The 19,777-nt window shown below is 40.1% G+C and overlaps 1 protein-coding gene across 2 annotated transcripts in view; it reads left to right on the forward strand.

The window, feature by feature from the left end:
* The window catches only part of TBC1D22A (TBC1 domain family member 22A), a 1,537,055-nt gene that overhangs the window by 1,224,257 nt on the left and 293,021 nt on the right, over positions 1-19,777 (forward strand). For both annotated transcript variants that reach the window (XM_053716617.1, XM_053716618.1), the window contains exon 12: positions 12,623-12,718. In XM_053716617.1, coding sequence (XP_053572592.1) covers positions 12,623-12,718 — 96 coding nt within the window. The remainder of the gene's footprint in view (positions 1-12,622; positions 12,719-19,777) is intronic.

A 19,777-nucleotide genomic window follows, 5' to 3' on the forward strand; every position in this document is an offset into this window, starting at 1 on the left:
TAGTTAAGATCATATTGCTGTTCTCGGCCATCTGAGGGAGGTAAAAGCTTCAGATCAGGGGACAGCGGGCAGATGAATCTGCATTGAGGTATGTAGCAGTTTTTATTTTCTGAATGGAATTGATGAGAAAATCCTGCCATACCGTTATAATGACATGTATGTATACACTTCAGTATTCTGGGGATGGTATTTCACCGGAACTACTCTGTTAAAAGTCACTAATCCTTTTAATAAGTATTTATCATGTTAAACGTTTTTGCTGGAATGTAGAATCGTTTACATTTCTGAGGTACTGAGTGAATAAATATTTGGGCATTATTTTCCACTTGGCAGTTGTTTGGTTTTAATTGTGACAGTTTCGTTTCTCTTCACTGCTGTGTGTGAGGGGGAGGGGCCGTTTTTGGCGCTCTTTGCTACGCATCAAAAAATTCCAGTCAGTTACTCTTATATTTCCTGCATGATCCGGTTCATCTCTGACAGATCTCAGGGGTCTTCAAACTTCTTTGGAGGGAGGTAGATTCTCTCAGCAGAGCTGTGAGAATTTTATATTGACTGTGAATAAAAACGTTTTCTAATGGGAACAAACCTTTGCTAAAAGTTGTGTTGTTTTAAAGTTTGATGCTATAACTGTTTTTCAGTTCATTATTTCAACTGTCATTTAATCATTTAATCGTTTAGTACCTCTTTGAGGCACAGTACGTTTTTGCTAAAAAAGATTATAACCAAGTTGCAAGTTTATTGCTAGTGTGTTAAACATGTCTGACTCAGAGGAAGATATCTGTGTCATTTGTTCCAATGCCAAGGTGGAGCCCAATAGAAATTTATGTACTAACTGTATTGATGCTACTTTAAATAAAAGTCAATCTGTACAATTTGAACAAATTTCACCAAACAGCGAGGGGAGAGTTATGCCGACTAACTCGCCTCACGCGGCAGTACCTGCATCTCCCGCCCGGGAGGTGCGTGATATTATGGCGCCTAGTACATCTGGGCGGCCATTACAGATAACATTACAAGATATGGCTACTGTTATGACTGAAGTTTTGTCTAAATTACCAGAACTAAGAGGCAAGCGTGATCACTCTGGGGTGAGAACAGAGTGCGCTGACAATACTAGGGCCATGTCTGATACTGCGTCACAGCTTGCAGAGCATGAGGACGGAGAGCTTCATTCTGTAGGTGACGGTTCTGATCCAAACAGATTGGATTCAGATATTTCAAATTTTAAATTTAAATTGGAAGGTCTTAGCAGCTCTCAATGATTGTAACACCGTTGCAATACCAGAGAAACTGTGTAGGTTGGATAAATACTTTGCGGTACCGGCGAGTACTGACGTTTTTCCTATACCTAAGAGACTAACTGAAATTGTTACTAAGGAGTGGGATAGACCCGGTGTGCCGTTCTCACCCCCTCCAATATTTAGAAAGATGTTTCCAATAGACACCACCACTCGGGACTTATGGCAAACGGTCCCTAAGGTGGAGGGAGCAGTTTCTACTTTAGCTAAGCGTACCACTATCCCGGTGGAGGATAGCTGTGCTTTTTCAGATCCAATGGATAAAAAATTAGAGGGTTACCTTAAGAAAATGTTTGTTCAACAAGGTTTTATATTGCAACCCCTTGCATGTATCGCGCCGATTACGGCTGCGGCAGCATTTTGGATTGAGTCTCTGGAAGAGAACCTTAGTTCATCTACGCTAGACGACATTACGGACAGGCTTAGAGTCCTTAAACTAGCTAATTCATTCATTTCGGAGGCCGTAGTACATTTAACCAAACTTACGGCTAAGAACTCAGGATTCGCCATACAGGCACGTAGGGCGCTGTGGCTAAAATCCTGGTCAGCTGATGTTACTTCTAAGTCCAAATTACTTAATATACCTTTCAAGGGGCAGTCTTTATTTGGGCCCGGTTTGAAAGAAATTATCGCTGACATTACAGGAGGTAAGGGCCACGCCCTACCTCAAGACAAAGCCAAAGCCAAGGCTAGACAGTCTAATTTTCGTCCCTTTCGGAATTTCAAACAGGAGCAGCATCAACCTCCACTGCACCAAAACAGGAGGGAGCTGTTGCTCGTTACAGGCAAGGCTGGAAGCCTAACCAGTCCTGGAACAAGAGCAAGCAGGCCAGGAAACCTGCTGCTGCCCCAAAGACAGCATGAACCGAGAGCCCCCGATCCGGGACCGGATCTAGTGGGGGGCAGACTTTCTCTCTTCGCCCAGGCCTGGGCAAGAGATATTCAGGATCCCTGGGCGCTAGAGATCATATCTCAGGGATACCTTCTAGACTTCAAATTATCTCCCCCAAGAGGGAGATTTCATCTGTCAAGGTTGTCAACAAACCAGATAAAGAAAGAAGCGTTTCTACGCTGTGTACAAGATCTGTTATTAATGGGAGTGATCCATCCGGTTCCGCGGTCGGAACAAGGACAAGGGTTCTACTCAAACCTGTTTGTGGTTCCCAAAAAAGAGGGAACTTTCAGGCCAATCTTAGATTTAAAGATTCTAAACAAATTCCTAAGAGTTCCATCGTTCAAAATGGAAACTATTCGGACAATCTTACCCATGATCCAAAAGGGTCAGTACATGACCACAGTGGATTTAAAAGATGCTTACCTTCACATACCGATTCACAAAGATCATCACCGGTATCTAAGGTTTGCCTTCTTAGACAGGCACTACCAGTTTGTAGCTCTTCCATTCGGATTGGCTACGGCTCCAAGAATCTTCACAAAGGTTCTGGGTGCCCTTCTGGCGGTACTAAGACCGCGAGGGATTTCGGTAGCTCCGTACCTAGACGACATTCTAATACAAGCTTCAAGCTTTCAAACTGCCAAGTCTCATACAGAGTTAGTTCTGGCATTTCTAAGGTCGCATGGATGGAAAGTGAACGAAAAGAAGAGTTCTCTTTTTCCTCTCACAAGAGTTCCATTCTTGGGGACTCTTATAGATTCTGTAGAAATGAAGATTTACCTGACAGAAGACAGGTTAACAAAGCTTCAAAATGCATGCCGTGTCCTTCATTCCATTCAACACCCGTCAGTAGCTCAATGCATGGAGGTGATCGGCTTAATGGTAGCGGCAATGGACATAGTACCTTTTGCACGCCTACACCTCAGACCGCTGCAATTGTGCATGCTAAGTCAGTGGAATGGGGATTACTCAGATTTGTCCCCTACTCTGAATCTGAATCAAGAGACCAGAAATTCTCTTCTATGGTGGCTTTATCGGCCACACCTGTCCAGGGGGATGCCATTCAGCAGGCCAGACTGGACAATTGTAACAACAGACGCCAGCCTACTAGGTTGGGGCGCTGTCTGGAATTCTCTGAAGGCTCAGGGACTATGGAATCAGGAGGAGAGTCTCCTTCCAATAAACATCCTGGAATTGAGAGCAGTTCTCAATGCCCTTCTGGCTTGGCCCCAATTAACAACTCGGGGGTTCATCAGGTTTCAGTCGGACAACATCACGACTGTAGCTTACATCAACCATCAGGGAGGGACAAGAAGCTCCCTAGCAATGATGGAAGTATCAAAGATAATTCGCTGGGCAGAGTCTCACTCTTGCCACCTGTCAGCAATCCACATCCCGGGAGTGGAGAACTGGGAGGCGGATTTCTTGAGTCGCCAGACTTTTCATCCGGGGGAGTGGGAACTTCATCCGGAGGTCTTTGCCCAAATACTTCGACGTTGGGGCAAACCAGAGATAGATCTCATGGCGTCTCGCCAGAACGCCAAACTTCCTCTCTACGGGTCCAGATCCAGGGATCCGGGAGCGGTTCTGATAGATGCTTTGACAGCACCTTGGAACTTCGGGATGGCTTATGTGTTTCCACCCTTCCCGCTGCTTCCTCGATTGATTGCCAAAATCAAACAGGAGAGAGCATCAGTGATTCTAATAGCGCCTGCATGGCCACGCAGGACTTGGTATGCAGATCTAGTGGACATGTCATCCTGTCCGCCTTGGTCTCTACCTCTAAGACAGGACCTTCTGATACAGGGTCCATTCAAACATCAAAATCTAACTTCTCTGAAGCTGACTGCTTGGAAATTGAACGCTTGATTTTATCAAAACGTGGTTTTTCTGAGTCGGTTATTGATACCCTGATACAGGCTAGGAAGCCTGTTACCAGAAGGATTTACCATAAAATATGGCGTAAATACCTATACTGGTGCGAATCCAAAGGTTACTCCTGGAGTAAGGTTAGGATCGCTAGGATATTGTCCTTTCTACAAGAAGGTTTAGAAAAGGGTTTATCAGCTAGTTCATTAAAGGGACAGATTTCAGCTCTGTCCATCTTGTTACACAGGCGTCTGTCAGAAAATCCAGACGTCCAGGCCTTTTGTCAGGCTTTAGCTAGGATCAAGCCTGTGTTTAAAGCTGTTGCTCCGCCATGGAGTTTAAACTTAGTTCTTAACGTTTTACAGGGTGTTCCGTTTGAACCCCTTCATTCCATTGATATAAAATTGTTATCTTGGAAAGTTCTGTTTTTAATGGCTATTTCCTCGGCTCGAAGAGTCTCTGAGTTATCAGCCTTACATTGTGATTCTCCTTATCTGATTTTTCACTCAGACAAGGTAGTTCTGCGTACTAAACCTGGGTTCTTACCTAAGGTAGTCACTAACAGGAATATCAATCAAGAGATTGTTGTTCCATCCTTGTGTCCAAATCCTTCTTCAAAGAAGGAACGTCTTCTACACAATCTGGATGTAGTTCGTGCCCTCAAGTTCTACTTGCAGGCAACTAAAGATTTTCGCCAAACTTCTTCCCTGTTTGTCGTTTATTCTGGACAGAGGAGAGGTCAAAAAGCTTCTGCTACCTCTCTCTCTTTTTGGCTTCGTAGCATAATACGTTTAGCCTATGAGACTGCTGGACAGCAGCCTCCTGAAAGAATTACAGCTCACTCCACTAGAGCTGTGGCTTCCACTTGGGCCTTTAAGAATGAGGCCTCTGTTGAACAGATTTGCAAGGCTGCAACTTGGTCTTCGCTTCATACTTTTTCCAAATTTTACAAATTTGACACTTTTGCTTCTTCGGAGGCTATTTTTGGGAGAAAGGTTCTTCAGGCAGTGGTTCCTTCTGTATAATGAGCCTGCCTATCCCTCCCGTCATCCGTGTACTTTTGCTTTGGTATTGGTATCCCAGAAGTAATGATGACCCGTGGACTGATCACACATAACAGAAGAAAACATAATTTATGCTTACCTGATAAATTCCTTTCTTCTGTTGTGTGATCAGTCCACGGCCCGCCCTGTTTTAAGGCAGGTAAATATCTTTTAAATTATACTCCAGTCACCACTTCACCCTTGGTTACTCCTTTCTCGTTGATTCTTGGTCGAATGACTGGGACTGACGTAGAGGGGAGGAGCTATATGCAGCTCTGCTGGGTGAATCCTCTTGCATTTCCTGTTGGGGAGGAGTTATATCCCAGAAGTAATGATGACCCGTGGACTGATCACACAACAGAAGAAAGGAATTTATCAGGTAAGCATAAATTATGTTTTTGCACTGTCACTTTAAGTCTGTTAAGTAAATTAAGTATTTGTTTGCAGCAGCCAATCATATTGTTTTATTAGCTATTTAAATCTCATGTAAACTATTCTAAATCTATGTCTATGAAGGCTGAAACGCGTGAGACACTTTATCTGCCTGCTGCTTTTATCCATTACTTTTTGTATCCTGTTTAAATAAAGTCTACTTTTTAACTACAAGCTCTTTGAATGACTTGCTGGCTCACCCTTTTCCTGTTAATGATAACCACAGATATAAAAAATTTTCTATCTATATATATATTTTTTATCAACATCTTTTTTAGTTTTATCAAGTTTGCAGCAAAATGTCCTTGACTCAGTAAATGGCTTTTTGTTTGTTCTAGCTAACTACAAGTATGTTCACAAAAGTAATAGCTGCTCATTTGGTAAAGCCTCAGATCTCAGGGAGTTTTAGACACTGTTTTTCAGATCCAACATCCTAATAAGTGGTGTTTGATGGGGAGGGAAAAAAGTCACAAGTATTGGTGACAGATCAATCATTCCAAACAATATTCAGTATTTTTTTAATAATTCTGAATACCAGTGTGGCCAAGATATTTGTCTTGAAACCACTGAGAATGTTCTTTCTGCAAAATATTACATAGCACTCATTTGTTTTATATAGGAAGTGATTATTTTCATTAAGTTTCACATAAGACCATCATGACTATGTTTTCTAGCTTAGTGGAATTTCAAATGCAGACATATCAGACATGTTCTCAATTTCTCTACCCAAGTGAGAACACCCTCATTTGATGGCTGCAGAAAACCAGCTATTTATTAGAGAGTATTTTTACAACCTATTTCCTCATTGATCTCCTTAGATATTAGTTTGCTAATTGAAGGGGGCTGTGATAAATCGCATAACAACTCTGGCTATGTGGTGTCCTCAGGAGTTTTCTGTTCCCATAAAAATTCATAAGTGCAATATTGTGTTTCTGAAACTGAAAATTGTTGTATTCTCTCTCGTCACAACACCATTTATGAAATGATTTGCATTATTTTTTTTCCTGGAAGCTGTGAAACTCCAGAAATAGATCTCATTTAAACAAAGAAAAGTAATGGTACCAAGTAATGTGGCATCAATTAGGACAATTACAATAAATGCAATGGTAACTTTTTGCAAATTCACTTTGGTTTATGTCTTTCTTTCACCTGCTCTGCTTTATTTGGTTATTTATAATATCAAACGGTACAAGCAAAAAGCAATCCTTTTAGCTCTATCTTACCAGCGAGTAACCTGATATGCTGTGTTGGTCATTCTGATAAAGTTACAGTGTTTTCTCTTATCTTATTACTATGACTTGGTAGCTTCTGCACTGACAGCCAATCAGATTGAGGTTGCATTCTATTGGCTGATCGGAACAGCCAATAGAATGCAAGCTCAATCTGATTGGCTGATTGAATCAGCCAATCGGATTGAACTTGATTCTGATTGGCTGATTCCATCAGCCAATCAGAATTTTCCTACCAATCGGAATTCAAGGGACGCCATCTTGGATGACGTCCCTTAAAGGAACCGTCATTCGTCGGGAAGTCGTCGGAAGAAGAAGATGGGTCCGCGGTGGAGGTCTTCAAGATGGAGCCGGTCCTCATCGGATGAAGATAGAAGATGCCGCTTGGAAGAAGATGGTTGCCGGTCCGGATCTACTCTTCTTCCCGGATAGGATGAAGACTTTGGAGCCTCTTCTGGACCTCTTCAGCCGCCGGATGATGGATGTCTAGCCCCCGCTTGGGTTGGATGAAGATTTTGGAGCCAGGACCGATCGGTGATACCCGGTGAGGTGAAGATAAGGTAGGAAGATCTTCAGGGGCTTAGTGTTAGGTTTATTTAAGGGGGGTTCGGGTTAGATTAGGGGTATGTGGGTGGTGGGTTGTAATGTTGGGGGGGGTATTGTATGTGTTTTTTTACAGGCAAAAGAGCTGAATTTCTTGGGGCATGCCCCGCAAAGGGCCCTGTTCAGGGCTGGTAAGGTAAAAGAGCTTTGAACTTTTTTAATTTAGAATAGGGTAGGGCATTTTTTTATTTTGGGGGTCTTTGTTATTTTATTAGGGGGCTTAGAGTAGGTGTAATTAGTTTAAAATTGTTGTAATTTTTTTCTAATGTTTGTAAATATTTTTTTATTTTTTATAACTTAGTTCTTTTTTATTTTTTGTACTTTAGTTAGTTTATTTAATTGTAGTTATTTGTAGGTATTGTATTTAACTCATTTATTGATAGTGTAGTGTTAGGTTTAATTGTAGGTATTTTATTTAATTTATTTATTGATAGTGTAGTGTTAGGTTTAATTATAACTTAGGTTAGGATTTATTTTACAGGTAAATTTGTAATTATTTTAACTTTTTTTGCTATTAAATAGTTCTTAACTATTTAATAGCTATTGTACCTGGTTAAAATAAATACAAAGTTACCTGTAAAATAAATATAAATCCTAAAATAGCTATAATATAATTATAATTTATATTGTAGCTATATTAGGGTTTATTTTACAGGTAAGTATTTAGCTTTAAATAGGAATAATTTATTTAATAAAAGTTAATTTATTTTGTTAGATTTAAATTATATTTAATTTAGGGGGTGTTAGGGTTAAAGTTAGACTTAGCTTTAGGGGTTAATAAATTTATTAGAGTAGCGGTGAGCTCCTGTAGGCAGATTAGGGGTTAATACTTGAAGTTAGGTGTCGGCAATGTTAGGGAGGGCAGATTAGGGGTTAATACTATTTATTATAGGGTTAATGAGCGGGAATGAGGCAGATTAGGGGTTAATACATTTATTATAGTAGCGCTCAGGTCCGGTCGGTAGATTAGGGGTTAATAAGTGTAGTTAGGTGGAGGCGACGTTGGGGGCAGCAGATTAGGGGTTAATAAATATAATATAGGGGTCGGCAATGTTAGGGCAGCAGATTAGGGGTACATAGGGATAATGTAGGTGGCGGGGGTGTACGGAGCGGCAGATTAGGGGTTAAAAATAATATGCAGGGGTCAGCGATAGCGGGGGCGGCAGATTAGGGGTTAATAAGTGTAAGGTTAGGGGTGTTTAGACTCGGGGTACATGTTAGAGTGTTAGGTGCAGACGTAGGAAGTGTTTCCCCATAGGAAACAATGGGGCTGCGTTAGGAGCTGAACGCAGCTTTTTTGCAGGTGTTAGGTTTTTTTTCAGCTCAAACAGCCCCATTGTTTTCTATGGGGGAATCGTGCACGAGCACGTTTTTGAAGCTGGCCGCGTCCGTAAGCAACTCTGGTATTGAGAGTTGCAGTGGTGGTAAATATGCCTGTACGCTTCCTTTTTGGAGCCTAACGCAGCCATTCTGTGAACTCTCAATACCAGAGGTATTTAAAAGGTACGGCCAGAAAAAAGCCAGCGTTAGCTACGCGGGTCGTTACCGACAAAACTCTAAATCTAGGCGTATAATTTTAATCTACTGCTTTTTTGTTTTTTTAAACTATGGATTTTCCATCATTGTATGACAAGACCAACAGTAAAAGATGTGCATTTTTCTAAACTCAAAATAATCATTAAATTGAGCAGATTCTGTGGTATTACAATTGCCTATATAGTTCTTGTGTGTAACAGACAATAATAGCAACAAAATAAGACCTGTGGTAGAAAATTAGAAACAATGTCAGCTCACTGTGGCCAAATCAGAAGTACTTAGGGCATTGCTGGAAACAATATAACAGCAAATAAATAATAACGACCCTGGTTTTGGATGCCAGAGGGGGCACAATACAATTTGGCTACAGACTGAATCGTCACTGAAGTAAGAAATAGAATATCTGTTAAGGGCGGAGGAACGATGGAATATCTGATAACGTGAAAGGGTAATTATTAAAAAAAATAAACTTTTACAAATCCTTTCATGAATGAAAGTGCCAATGTTTTACTTTATGATTACAAATATTGTAAATAAAAATATTATGTTTATCATCACTTTAAATATAACATTACAAAAGACACTGGGGCCTATTTATCATGATGTGAGCAGACATGATCCGATATTGCGGATCATGTCCGCTGCACATCGATAAATGCCGACAGCATACGCTCTCGTCCCCTGCAGATTCGTGGCCAATCGGCTGCTAGCAGGGGGTGTCAATCAACCCGATCGTATCCAATCGGGTTGATTTCCGGTGATGTCTGTCCGCCGCTTCAGAGCAGGCGGACAGGTTTTGGAGCAGTGGTCTTTAGACCACTGATTCATAACTTGTGTTTCTGGCAAAACTGAAGGCTCGCCAGAAACACGGGGCATCAAGCTTCATACAGAGCTTGATAAACAGGCCCTACTGTGTGGAGCTGTATAACTCTTACAAAAACAAAAATGAGCAATTCAAAAATGCCTTGAAAAGTTGATTTTATGCTACTCTTGAAATACTTAATTACCTATATCTCACAAGATCTATTAAAAAAATAATAGCTAAAAATGTGGGGTTTAGCTTATCAGATATTCCGCTGTTGGCACTTTCGTTCATGAAAGGATTTGTAAAAGTTTATTTTTTTTTAATAATTAAAAAGCAGTAGATTAAAATTATAGAAAGTAAAAAGAAAAGATAATCTTAAGAAAAAGCATCCTAACATTTCTAGTATATACCTTTAAATCATATGGAGTTGCATATTCACTTCCTATTGGGTTATTAGAATGATAACTTTACATATTTGCACCAATCAAGTCTCTGGAATTATCAATCATCTGTATAATTGATGAAGAATCCCATGTGAGATTATTTTACACTAAACATTTGTAAAATTCATTAGTAATCTTTTATAGAATAAATCAGATATAACTTTACCTGAATAATCCCTTAGTTTTAGGAACTCACTGACCAAGCTGTCAGTGCAGAAGCTACCAAGTCATAGTAATAAGATAAGAGAAAACACTGTAACTATATGAGAATGACTCAAGCAGAGTATCAGAAAAATAAAAAATGTTGAGGCAACCTGCATTTGTATATTTGACATGAAATAACCCCTCTTTTTATTGGAGGGAGCATAAAATACTGCTGTTATTACTTATGCTATTTTAATTATGATGCTGTTAGTAAAATTAAAAACTATTTTTTATTATATTTTATTTGCACTTAGCTTATAATAGAAAGCACCATTCCGTTGTAAATTCAAGAGTTCAAGTATATTTTATGTCCTATCTATTTTATCTATTTGTTATCTATCTCTTCACTGTATCTATTGATGTATCTGCTCATCTATTTATCTGTCTAAGCTGTATTCATGTTTAAATATTGATAAATCATGTTGCAATTTGCACTCCGGCTATTTTTGCACACATGCATACATCTTGTAATATTATCAGTTAATGGTGTATATGCTTAAAGGGATATTCCAGCCAAAACTGAAAATCACATGGGTGCATTTCGGTATTGAACAGAAGCAATTTTGTAATATACATGCATTAGCGAAAATGCTTCTAATAAAAGCTATAGCTGTTTCAAAAGTGTATTTAAGTATGCACCGTGCACCAGCATTTTAAACACAACACTTGCTCAGAGCCTAAGGTGCTTGTGCCATCTGGTAATGACTCTATTTGTTAATTGCTTACTTGATACAAGCCTCAGTGATGATCTGAGCAGCTACATTATTTAAAATGTAGGTGCAGTGACAATATCTAGCTGTGCTTCACATGCACGTGCAGAGAAAAATATTAACACTAAAACAGTAATAACTTTTACTATAAGCATTTAAGTACAATATAATAAGAAAGTTGATTTTTCTTTTTCCAGTATTAGAACAAGCAATGGCAAGAGAGGACATTTAAGGGTAGTGTAGTCACATCATGTTGGTAATATGCAGTCACATAATGTTAGAAATGTAACCTCATTCATCACAGATTCATGCCGTTGATTAAATCAATGAGCCATTACAAAAGAACAGCCACTGGTGAATCTGACTTTACAGAAGCCGGCATGTCATATATATTTGAGCTTACTAGACAGTAGTATATCTTTAAATAAATTGATTTAATAACTGTCCCAAATGGTATTGAACAGTGGAAACAGTAACATTGCATGTCTTATTGTCCTTACGTTGGGGTCTATTCAGTCCGTGAGAAGAGTCACACATAGTCCTTAATTAGTATAGCTTTTCACAAAGGTTTTTATGTGATTTTGCAATGCGTTAACTCCCTTCAAATATTCCATGGCTAAAATTTGTCAGATGGTTTCCAATCCATTAGAAAACACTTTTTGAGCACACTTTTGCTGGACCTGTGGAATTTTCTGTTTCAGCAGCTTTGACTTCTTAAAAACACCATTTGGCCAAATTTGCACAGGCTTTTTCATTCTCAAAGATCTTGCTTATACTTATTCCTAAAAAATATATCTTTGATTGCAACTATTTGCTTTTTTACCCTCAAGTCACTCTATGTATCGCTTTACTTCTCTCTCTCTCTCTCCCTTTGTCACTCATTCTCAGGCAAAAAGTTTGTGTGTGTGAGTTAGTGTGTATGAGAATAACGTTTAGCATACGTTTTGAGGAACAAGCTTGCAAAAAGAAAATGCATTTATGTGTGTTTTATCATTTCACTGTTATGTCCATATAACTGTGTTTAATTCCAATATAGAGGTGAAACGCATATTTAAAGTCAGCTCCAGTACAGTAATGCACTACTGGTGCTAGCTGAACACATCCGGTAAGCCAATGTGTTAATCCTCCAATCACCAGCTAGCTCTAAGCAGTGCATTGCTGCTCCTACTTTCCCAGGTCGAGAATTTGTCTGTCTGCATTGTAAAGTATGTATTGAAGTGGAACAGACATCTGCTGCATGCATATTAGTGCACAAATAAATTACCTGTGGCCCCTCCTGCTGTTCATATAAATGCACCACTTGTCAATAATGCACCACCCCTGAGCTGACACAATAAGAATGTTGCTTCTTAGTTTAAAGCTGCAGAGTTACGTGAGCAAACTTGCACCTCAAGGACTTAGAACCTCGGTAAATGGAGCTCAGAGTATTCTATTTCAAACTTCACACAAAGAAAGCAGGCTACATCATAATATGTATAAATTCTGTCTTTCATTACCTACATTTCTTGACAATCTGTTGCAAAATCTATTTTTTTTTATTTTTTTTTATTTCTAGTCTGAACCTGAAGGATTTTCTCACTTTCACTTATACGTCTGTGCTGCCTTCCTTGTGAGATGGAGAAAAGAGATTTTAGATGAAAAAGATTTCCACGTAAGTTGATTGTTTTTTCTGATTCACTTTATTAGGGGCTATAACTAATAAAATAACAAATAAAGTAGACCTTTTATGTATAATTCTTAAAGTGTGACACATATTGCTGTCTATGATAAAGAAGAAAAAGATACTATCCTGTAACCTCTATAAATCTGATCCATCCATAACCCATACACTCATCAAAACAATAATGAGTGGGGGGGGGTGCAAGGGTACATATACTAGTCATCAACAAAAAAGAAAAGAAAGACACAATATACCCACTTAGCACACACTTTATAGCATGGCTAACAAAGCGGGACCACAAATCTAAAACATGACTTTCTCTTGTAAGGTGTATCCAGTCCACGGATCATCCATTACTTGTGGGATATTCTCCTTCCCAACAGGAAGCTGCAAGAGGATCAACCACAGCAGAGCTGTCTATATAGCTCCTCCTCTAACAGCCACTGCTAGTCATTCTCTTGCAGCTCTCGACAATAAAGGAAGTAGATAGAGAGATGTGGTGTTTTTATTTAGTTTATCTTCAATCAAAAGTTTGTTATTTTCAAATGGTACCGGAGTTGTACTATTTTAGCCTCAGGCAGAAAGTAGAAGAAGAGTCTGCCTGTGGTCTTTGATGATCTTAGCAGGATGTAACTAAGATCCATTGCTGTTCTCACACATAACTGAAGAGAGAGATAACTTCAGCTGGGGGAATGGCATGCAGGGTCTCCTGCTATGAGGTATGTGCAGTTTAAATTTTTCTAGAGAAATGAATATGCTAGAAAATGCTGTTAATACCGGATTTATTTAAGGTAAGCCTGATTACAGTGATTTAATAACGACTAGTATCATGCCTGCTTTAAAAGGTAATATTCTTATTACTTTCTCACATTACTGAAAAATAAAACGTTTGCTGGAAGTGTTTAAAAGTTTTTTTATACATATTGGTGATAAAACTTTATTGGGGCCCAGTTTTTTCCACATGGCTGGCTAGATTTTGTCTAGGGATAGTTTTGTTAGGCCCTCTCACTGTGAATACAGGTTGGGAGGGGCCTATTTTCGCGCCTAAATGCGCATTCGATTTTGCAGCTTGAGACATCCAGTTTCCCTAAAGGAGTCCCCTGAACACTTAGGACCTCTCTAAAGGGTTTTTGTGCCTTTCAAAGTCGTTATATGGGCAGGTAGGGCCACAGCAGAGCTGTGGCAGTTTGTTGTGACTGTTGAAAAACGTTTATATCGTTTTTTTGATCGGGTTTTGAAACTAAGGGGTTAATCATCCATTTGCAAGTGGGTGCAATGCTCTGTTAGTCTATTATACACACTGTAAAAATTTCGTAAGATTTACTGCTTTTTATCACTGTTTTTCAATTTCTGACAAAATTTGTTTCTCTTAAAGGCACAGTACCGTTTTTATTTTTTGCTTGTTTACATTTATCAAAGTGTTTTCCAAGCTTGCTGGTCTCATTGCTAGTCTGTTTAAACATGTCTGACATAGAGGAAAATCCTTGTTCATTATGTTTAGAAGCCATTCTGGAACCCCCTCTTAGAATGTGTACCAAATGTACTGATTTTACTTTAAGTTATAAAGATCATATTCTGTCTTTAAAAAATTTATCACCAGAGGAAACTGACAAGGGGGAAGTTATGCCGACTAACTCGCCTCACGTGTCAGAACCTTTGACTCCCACTCAAGGGACTCCCGCTCAAGAGGCGCCAAGTACATCTAGCGCGCCCATGGCGTTTACTTTACAAGACATGGCGGCAGTTATGGATCATACCCTTACAGCGGTATTGTCCAAACTACCAGGGCTACCAGGAAAGCGAGACAGCTCTGGGGCTAGAAAAAATACAGAGCAATCTGACGCTTTAGTAGCTATGTCTGATATCCCCTCACAATATGCAGAAGCTGAGGCAGGAGAGCTTCTTTCTGTGGGTGATTTTTCTGACTCAGGGAAGATCCTTCAACCTGATTCTGATATGTCAACATTTAAATTTAAGCTTGAACACCTCCGCGTGTTGCTCAGGGAGGTTTTAGCTACTCTGGATGACTGTGACACCATTATAGTGCCAGAGAAATTGTGTAGATTGGATAAATACTATGCAGTGCCTGTTTACACTGATTTTTTTTCCAATACCTAAAAGGTTTTCAGAAATTATTACTAAGGAATGGGATAGACCAGGCGTACCGTTCTCTCCCCCTCCTATTTTTAAGAAAATGTTTCCAATAGATGCCGCTACACAGGACTTATGGCAAACGGTCCCTAAGGTGGAGGGAGCAGTTTCTACCCTAGCTAAGCATACAACTATCCCCGTCGAGGACAGTTGTGCTTTCCTAGATCCAATGGATAAAAAGTTAGAGGGTTACCTTAAGAAAATGTTTATTCAACAAGGTTTTAGTCTCCAGCCTCTTGCATGCATTGCTCCGGTCACTGGTGCTGCGGCCTTCTGGTTTGAGTCTCTGGAAGAGGCCTTACAGGTAGAAACTCCATTGGATGATATACTTGACAAGCTTAAAGCGCTTAAGCTAGCCAATTCATTTGTTTCTGATGCTGTTGTTCATTTAACTAAACTAACGGCTAAGAACTCAGGATTTGCTATTCAGGCGCGTAGGGCGCTATGGCTTAAATCCTGGTCAGCTGACGTTACATCAAAGTCTAAGCTTCTCAATATTCCCTTCAAGGGGCAGACCCTATTCGAGTGTCAGGCTCAACTTATTTTTTATCTAAAAGAATTAGAATGGTTGAGCTTAGTTATAAATGTGGAACACAACTGCTGGAATTCAGGTTAACAAAATATATATATGTAGCTGAAGAGGTGTATGGTTACAACATTATAATCCCAGGCAGCTGGTTGTACCATATAACTATTCAGCAGAATTTATTATTTGTATAAGTTGGTTAAAGGTTCCTATTGCCACTGCATGTGTACGGAGTGCACTGGAAGTAATGTGGCAGGAGATTTAACCTAACTATGCAAATGTATATATCTGCAGCAGGTGTATAACATTTAAGTATAGGAAGTGAGTAAACATTGATATCCTATAGTAAGCTAGATGATATGCTTAACGATTAGATAAGTATACAAGTCAGGCTAAAGCTATTTGCAGACTGCAGCATGATTTGTGGAAAAGGATTGAGATAAGCAATTGGTGAAATAGCAGAGTTTAGTGAATACCCAGATGATTAGGAGGCTAACAGTATAGAAAGAGACTTTATGCTGGCAGTCCGTGTGACAATAAGGTTTGATAAGAGTAAGAGCTCACCGGTATGTAGAGAGACTTTAGTTGCGGCCATTCAGGAGGAGTAGGCTGTAGCGCTGTATTCCGAGGACAGCGTGCGTGGAGCGATGCAGGCGTGTGACGTCACCGCTCACCTGGTTCAGGGAAGGTGGAGGGTTTGCAGCACAGCTCCGGTTCTTACACAGAGAGGTAAAGTAGATTCAATGATCCTACAGCCGTGCAGTGGTTATAGCTGAATAAATGAAGCTGGAGGTTAAAGTTTTGTGAACAGCGTTCACAGGAGTCACTATAAAGTGAGTTAGGTTTGAGCAGTATTGCAACTGATCAAGAGAGAGGCTGTTCTGTGGTTGGAAAGACCAATACTAAGCAATGATTGAAGTGCAGGTGAAGCTTATAAAGGTAAAGTGTGCTGCTTACTGGGTCCTAAAGAGACATAGTTGCAGATAAATGGAGAGGGAGGATGGTACCCTGACAGGACCCCCCCTTCAAAGAGCAACTCCCGATGCTCACAGCCTGGGTCTGTCCAGGTTACGCTGATGAAAACGAGAAACCAGCCGGGGAGCCGAGATGTTACAAGCCGGTTCCCAGGAGTCTTCCTCAGAGGAGTAACCTTTCTAATGGATAAGGTATTCCAGACGACCGAGTCTGAGACGGGAGTCCAGGACGGAAGAGACCTCATATTCCAAGATAAGATCAATGTCAACTGTTGGGTGAGGGATCGAGGTAATGGAAGCACGGAGTTGTCTATAGGGTTTCAGTAAGGATACGTGGAAGGTGGAATGAACTTTAAGTGTGTCTGGTAGTTTAAGACGTATAGCATTGACATTGATGACCTTGTCAAAAGGGTAAGGACCAATGAAAAGAGGCGAAAGCTTCTTAGAAGGGGTGTTCAATTTCATATTCCGGGTGGAAAGCCAAACCAAGTCACCAGGAGCATAGTGAGGGGGTGGTATGCGACGACGATCATAGTAATGCTTGTACAGGTCCTTGGCCTGATCGATGGCGGCTTCGATAATCCGAAAGTTTGAGGATATATCTGATGAAAGCTGGGAAATGGAGGGTGAGACCGTGTCCGCAGAAGGTAGTAATTGGAAACGAGGGTGAAAACCATAATTTGCAAAGAATGGTGTTTGATTGATTGTAGAATGAATTGTATTATTGTAGCAGAACTCAGCGTAGGATAAGAAGTCTGACCAATGATGTTGTTGGGAACAGCAGAAGGATCTGAGGAATTGTTCCAACCACTTGTTACACCTTTCTGTTTGGCCGTTCCCCTGGGGGTGGTAGGCTGTGGTTAGTTTCCTTTGTACAGAAAACATTCTACAAAATTCTTGCCATAACTTGCAAGAAAATTGCGTGCCACGGTCACTGAGGATTGAAGTGGGAAGACCATGATGTTTGAATACATGGTTAAGGAGGAGATGAACAGTCTCCAACGCAGTGGGTAGCTTAGTGAAGGGAATGAAATGGCACATCTTGGTGAATAAATCCACTACGACGAGAATTGAGGTGTTCCTAGATGAGATCGGTAGGTTTACAATGAAATCTAAAGCGATTTCTGACCAGGGTCTCTTAGGGGTAGGAAGTGGTAATAGAAGTCCGTAAGCTGGTTGTTTAGCTCTCTTGGAAGTAGTGCATATAGAGCAAGACAATACATGTTCCTTAATGTCCTTGTACATATTGGGCCACCAGTAATTTCTTGTCGCTAGTTCATATGTTTTGTTAATGCCAGCATGACCTGCTAGAGAAGATTCATGTACGCTTTGGAGGAGAGATGGTCTAAGAGTAGAGGGTATGTATAATTTTGCTGAGTGATAGTAACATCCATTAGAATGGAGTTGTGGGTGATGTAATGTTTTATTTTGATCCTTGTTTTGTTCTCTGCCAACTGTCAGAAGTGAATCAAAAGTAAATAGGAGGAATTTATCCTGTGGGATAACAGACTGTGCAGTAGAGAGAACTGGAGAATGAGTTGTAATCCTGGAAAGGGCATCAGCTTTCTGTTTTTTTCCTGATGGACGATAAGTGATAAGGAAGTTGACCCTAGAAAAAAAAAAGATTCCATCTTACCTGTCTGGCTGACAGGGTTCGGGTACTTTTCAAATATTGTAAGTTCCTGTGGTCTGTGTAGATAAGTGTGGGAATTGTGACTCCTTCCAACAAGTGACGCCAATGTTCCAACGAGAGTTTGATTGCCAGGAGTTCCTTGTCACCGATTGCATAGTTCTGTTCGGCAGTATTCAAGGTACGTGAATAGTATGCTACAGGATGTAGGGGTTTTGTCATGTCTTGTCTTTGGGAAAGGATCGCCCCTATTGCATAGTTGGAGGCGTCAACCTCCAACACGAACTGGAGCTTCGTATCGGGGAAACGAAGAATAGGTGGTGTTGTAAAACACTTTTTGAAGAAGTCAAAAGCAGTCTGAGCATCTGGTGTCCATTTGAAAGGTTTGTTAGCTTTTGTAAGCGTAGTTAAAGGAAATGCAAGTTTCGAAAAGTTTTTAATGAACTTGCGATAGAAATTTGCGAAGCCCATGAAGCATTGTACCTGTCTTCTAGTTTTGGGGGTAGGCCAGTTTAGAATAGATTCAATCTTTTTGTTGTCCATGCTAATACCAGAGGGACTAATATCATAGCCCAGGAAAGATATAGACTGTGTGTTGAATAGGCACTTTTCTGCCTTTACATAGAGATGGTTTCCCCTGAGTCTAGAGAGAACTTGTCTTACGTGTACAATGTGTTCTTGATATGTCTTGGAGTATATCAGAATATCATCCAAGTAAATGACGATGTATACATCCAGAATGTCCCTAAATATGTCATTGATTAGGTGCTGAAAGGTTGCAGGGGCGTTACACAGCCCAAACGGCATAACAACATATTCAAAAAGGCCGTAGCGTGTCCTAAAAGTCGTCAACCATTCGTCACCTGACCTGATTCTTATGAGATTATATGCTCCCCTGAGATCTAACTTAGTGAAATATTTTGCGCCCTCAAGCCGTTCTATAAGCTCTGGAATGAGGGGCAAGGGATAACGGTTTTTAACTGTTATTTTATTCAGTTACCTATAGTCAACTATAGGTCTCAGGGAGCCGTCCTTGTTTTTCACAAAGAATATACCAGCACTGGCGGGTGATGTGGAAGGACGAATAAAACCTTTGGTTAGGTTTTCGTCTAAATATGATTTTAGGTGTTTGAGCTCAGGGTCAGATAAAGGGAATATGTGCCCACTTGGAATCTCAGAACCTGGTATAATCTCAATCGGGCAATCATATTTCCTGTGTGGGAGCAGGTTTTCGGCTTCTGTCTTACTAAACACATCAGCATAATCTCATTATACTTCAGGAATATTTAATTCCAAGGGTGCTTCAGTGGTTTGCAAAACAGTGGCTGGAAAACAGGTAGTAACACAGAATTTAGAATTAAATGTGAGAGAATGATTGATCCAGTCTATCTGTGGATTATGTGTAGAAAGCCAACTAATACCTAAAACTATAGATGAAATGGGTGAAGAAATGACATCGGAAGTAATATATTCTCTGTGGTGTTCTGAGGTTACTACAAGTAGAGGTATGGTTTGAAATTCTACTGGACCAGTAGTGATAGGGTTGCCATCTATGCCTCGTAATGAAACAGGAGACCGTTTGTGCACCAAGGGTATTTTATTTGTATGTGTGAAAATTTTATCTATATACGAGGCTGTAGCACCTGAATCAATAATCGCAGAGGCGTTGACCCTCTGAAGATCCCACTGCAAAAGAAGGGATACATTTAGATAGGGTGTTGCAGGTAAAGTGCTACAGTACTGAGTATTTTTGACAGTCTTACCCTTAT

This window comes from Bombina bombina, chromosome 6 (genome assembly GCF_027579735.1).
Source record: "Bombina bombina isolate aBomBom1 chromosome 6, aBomBom1.pri, whole genome shotgun sequence".
Classification (NCBI taxonomy): domain Eukaryota; kingdom Metazoa; phylum Chordata; class Amphibia; order Anura; family Bombinatoridae; genus Bombina; species Bombina bombina.